Source organism: Lactuca virosa, chromosome 4 (genome assembly GCF_052849685.1).
Source record: "Lactuca virosa cultivar CGN04683 chromosome 4, Lactuca_virosa_CGN04683_v6, whole genome shotgun sequence".
NCBI classification, from domain to species: domain Eukaryota; kingdom Viridiplantae; phylum Streptophyta; class Magnoliopsida; order Asterales; family Asteraceae; genus Lactuca; species Lactuca virosa.
In genome coordinates, this window is record NC_136429.1 from 506037282 (window position 1) to 506042168 (window position 4887).

The following is a 4887-nucleotide window of genomic DNA, read 5'->3' on the forward strand; positions in this document are numbered from 1 at the left end:
TACTATTTGGTCAGTTTGATTTCTGGAATCTATTTTTTTTTTTACTTTTTGGTAGTTTTGAAATTTATTATTATCAGCTTAACTAATTACATGTATTTCTCAACTAACATATCAAAGTTTTCATAATTCATTTTAACTGTTTTCTATTTATTTGCATTTCAATTCAATATCTTATATTTGACTACGTTTGTGCACTGTTTACTTTCATCATAATGTCTGTTCCAACCATCACCTACTTGAATGACATTGGTGTGGTATCACCTGATACCACATTTTAAGTATGAATACTCAGCTTGTGGAACTTCATTCCAAAATCAAATAAACAAATCTTAGCCATCGAAATGATTCTTATGGATAAAAAGGTTGCTTTCAATAATTGACTGACCTTCTTATTATACAAACCTTTAGTTATATTTTTATTATATCACTGATTGACATTCTTATTTTCTCTGTAGGGCACTAAGATACAATGTCGTGTTTTCAATAGTCAGATCCACATGTTCCAACATCTTCTAAATGTTGGAGACACTTTAATGATAAAGAATCCCAACATGGCTAAGAAATAAGAAGGTTTTAATATTACTGGACACGACCAGCAAATTGTGTAGCAATGGAATCCTATTGTTAAGAGATGTACTGATTTTATGGGTCCAATTCATAGTTTTGTGTTTGTTGATTTTGCCTCGATTTTACAACAACAATGTCCTACAAATTCATGTTTTGGTAAGTTTTTTTACTTCACTTTTTTAAATTTTCTTATGAAAACCTATAAGTCATATTAATATTTTTATGATTCTTAGATGTAATCAGCCATATCGTGTCACGTCGTGATCTTGATTCATCTAACTCGAATCAATCAAAACACAACATCAAGTTGACTTTAAGTGATTTAGAGTCAGTTCTTTACCCTTTACTTTTTTTTAATGTATATTTTATTTATTTTGTAAAACTTTTACTTCATTATTGCAATGGAACCGACCTTAGGGTTACTTTGTTTGGTTTTCAAGCCCATCAGCTAAGTGACTTTTTGACAAATAACACAGATGTATCTTGTGTTATCATAATTGTCCAGTTTGCTGCCCTCAATGTTTGGAATGGTTTGTGATAATATTATATATTTTTAATTTTGGAAAATAAAATATTTGTTATTTATTTATTTTTCTTTATCAGAGCGTGTTTCAGTACAATCTTACTTTGATTCTTCTAAGTTGTTTGTTAATGTTGATATTGTTGAGATTAACGAGTATCAGAAAAGGTTAGTTGCATTGTTATAATTTATTGTTAATGCCCTAACATAGATAACTACTAATCTTCATCTTTACATTTTAATATATTTATTACGTAATACAGGTTGGTGGGTGTCGATGGGATTAAGAAATCTGAAAGTAGTATTCCTGTACTACCAAGTCAAACTTTTTCATCCGATCATTGGTTTCAAAGTCATTTTGAAATAAAAAATGTGTGTGATGTCGTCCAACCAATGAAGGTATATTATATCAATATACTTTATTGTTTTCTTTTTCAACTATTTACATTTCACATATGCTTTCTAATTGATCTACTTTTGTGTTTTGTTACAGACATGTAAGTTTATTTTGATAGGAACAATCAAGGGTATCCGACAAGACCATGAGTGGTATTATAATGCTTGAATTAAATGTGAGAAGAAGTGCACAGAGATTTACAATATACATCATGCCTCTAATTCCCAGAAACACATTTCTGACTTAACAACATTTAAGTGTAAAAATGACATATGCAATTTGTCACTTATGAAGAAAAAAGAAAAGTATTTAAAACAACCTTGACTATTAAAATTGGAATCTTTAAAAGAGATAATTGTCTAATATGTTGATAATAACTTTTTTCCCACAGGTTTTTGATCCATATCAATGTTCAAGATGGTACATGGACGATTTCACTGACATTTTTTGATACATTAGCAATGAAACGGTTGGATTTAAATGCGCCTGCTTTAGTCAAAATAGTGAAGGAGGTATAATCTTTTTTTAATTTTGGTTTTAAATGCAAGTGATTTACGCAACAATAACGAAGGAGGTATATCGAATTTGTTTTTGATCCACAGAGAGGTGATAGTTTGGCTTTGTTCCCAACTGAATTAAACGTCTTAAAACAACGAAAGACAGCTTTCTTGGTTGAAGTTGCACCTTACAATGAACAAAACCCGACCAACTTTTATTCTATTAACAAAATTACTGAAGATGCTGGAATAATTTCTGAGTTGGAGAGCAAAGTAGAATCTTTGGTATATCCTTTAACTCCAATGCTATTTAATTCCATTGTATTTTGTTACCTTACTAACCTTTATCTTGACATATTATTATGAAGGGTGGTGGATTGTAACATCCTGAAATTCAGGCACACCTCTTAAACCCTTCTTCTTTTCCAAGTTGTCAAGTTTAGCCCTTAAAAGAAAAGTTATGGCAAATGAGTACGTTGGGCGTACTGAAGAGTACGCTGCGCGTACTCATGCGCTTAAGTTGGACGCGAACTCGCCTAGGTACGCTGGGCATACCCAGGGTTACGCTGGGCGTAGCCGGCCCAGATGCAAAACCCTAATGTGACTTGAGGACTATAAAAGGAATGATATGGTCTTAGCCTCAGCCACCATTTCACAGAGAAAGAAACCCTAAGAGAGCAATTCCATCGTTCAAAGCTTGTGTGTGTGTTTTTGAGCTAAAAAGTGTCTTGGTGTGGTAGTGGAGAAGAAGAGGAAGTTCTTGTGGAGGCTAGAAGTTGGAGTACAAGCTTGGATCTGAGTTCTACAGAGGGTAGAGCTTCACTTGGAGGTAAAAAGCTCAAAGCTTTCCTTATTATTTTTGTTTTGTGTTTGATGGACCAACTTTTAGGGTTTTTGGTCCCAAGGTGGAGACTTTATGAGCAAAGGGTTTCCATAAGCTTAGGTCTGCCCTATTCCAGTGTAATATGTGTTGTAGGTTCATAAAAATCCAATCTTGGACGTTGAGATTAAGTCATGCATGAGATTAGGGCTTAATGGGAAAAGAGGATATATGTTTGAAGTGATTGGTGACCTTTACAGCCATGCAAGGGCTTAAAGGTTCCGACTTTATGGCTTAAGGGGCAGTAGGGAGCTTAGATCTGAGTTATGAGCCTAGGTCTTAATCTATTCAGACCAAAAAAATAAAGAAAGTAGGAAACTGGGACTTACGCTGGGCGTAATCCCAGTACGCGCCGTGTAGGGGGTCGCGTTCCCCGATTCTGGATGTCATGGAGTACGCCCCGCGTACAGATCTGGTACGCACAACGTACCTCTTCGCAGTTGACTTTTATGGTTTGGTCAACACTTGGACTTTTGGACCATTAGAGGGGTAAAATGGTCTTTTAGCCTTCTGAGAGAACATAGGAAGGCACTAGCCTAGCCTTGGGAGCCGTTATTGATTTGATATGATTACTTATGTGTTTAGGCGGGGCTAGGTCATTGTTACGAGATTCAGGGATATCGAGCACGTGAGTTACTAGACAGCATACAAGGTGAGTCTTCTCACTATAATGTACCTAGAGTGGTACCTATGTGTGACCGGAAGGTTTTATATGCTATGAGATGTATGTGTTGTATGTTGTTATATGCTATGGATGTGTTATTATGTTATGAATGCTAAGGACCGGAAGGTCAAGATGATATGGACCGGAAGGTCATTACGGGTAGGACCGGAAGGTCTACCAGGGTTGTGGGACGGAAGTCCTCTGAGACACAGTGACCGGAAGGTCTTATAGCCTTGAGTGGCGTATGTGCGTATGTGGTATTTTGGTGAACTCACTAAGCATTTATGCTTACAGTTGTTGTGTTATGTGTTTCAGGTACTAGCGAGGATCGCGGGGAGGCACCGACATGATCCGTACACACTCATGGAGTTTATGTCTTGAGATTCTGGGATATGTTTTGTCATGATAACATTAGATACATTATGTTTTGATATTACTTTATGAATAAAAGTATGTTTTAAAAATGAAAAATTGTTTTGGAAATTCACGTTGTTACAAGTGGATCCCAATCATATAATCAACAAACCGATGTCTCATTTTCGGATGAGATAAAACTTTTAAAGATATATATTATATTATTATTATATTACATTATAATATAAATCGTCCCACTTTATTATAATGATGAACATATTTAACATTTATTAACGCTTAATTACATGTAACCAAACATTATTTTTTTCACTTTTAGGATTGTGTTTCTCAAACAGGAGACAATGTAACTCCTTTTACTTTACAAAAATCAAACGCGACATCACCTATTAAGACGTTTAACTCCATTGATCTAAAGTGCGATTTGAATGAGGTGTATGATGTTGATTCACCGGATGTTTTATCAATGTCGAAGCCAAAAAGATTGTCATCCGGTGGAAAGACCCCTCTTTTGGTTCCAAAAAAAGAGAAGTAGAGGACGGTATTGTTTTTTTTTTTTTTTTGTTTCGTGAATTATTTTGGTGGTTTGTGTTTTGATTGTTTTCATGTTTGCAGTTTTTGATATTTTGGATAAATGTTTTTACATGGTTGTTGGTTGTTTTTTAGACCGTATCAATTTTGGAACATGTACTTTAAATGATTTTTGGTTTATGGATTTTTTTTTGGAATATTTGCTTATTTCTTTCATGTTTATTTACTTTGTTCTATTTGTTCATGGCTTTTGATTGAATAGTATTTTGATTACATATAGCAAGGCATCTGAAAAATTCCTAAACAATTAATGAAAAAATAATCTTAATAAATTATAAACTACTAAAAACTTATGTTAAAATGATTTTATATGGAAGTAAATTAGTTATCCTACACATCTCACCGTTAGGTTCATTGTTTATGAATTTAGTTGACCGAATAAACTTGTTTATTATAATG

At 34.0% G+C, this 4887-nt stretch overlaps 1 protein-coding gene across 1 annotated transcript; it reads left to right on the plus strand.

Moving 5' to 3' along the window:
• Nucleotides 1-644: 644 nt before the first annotated feature.
• Nucleotides 645-4432, plus strand: LOC145107030 (uncharacterized). Its single transcript, XM_079043916.1, has 9 exons — nucleotides 645-723; nucleotides 801-925; nucleotides 1073-1097; nucleotides 1171-1255; nucleotides 1351-1486; nucleotides 1581-1636; nucleotides 1876-1996; nucleotides 2087-2266; nucleotides 4217-4432. Exons 1-9 carry the CDS (start codon nucleotides 645-647, stop codon nucleotides 4430-4432), a joined length of 1023 nt encoding a protein of 340 aa, XP_078900042.1.
• The last annotated feature ends 455 nt before the right edge of the window (nucleotides 4433-4887 follow it).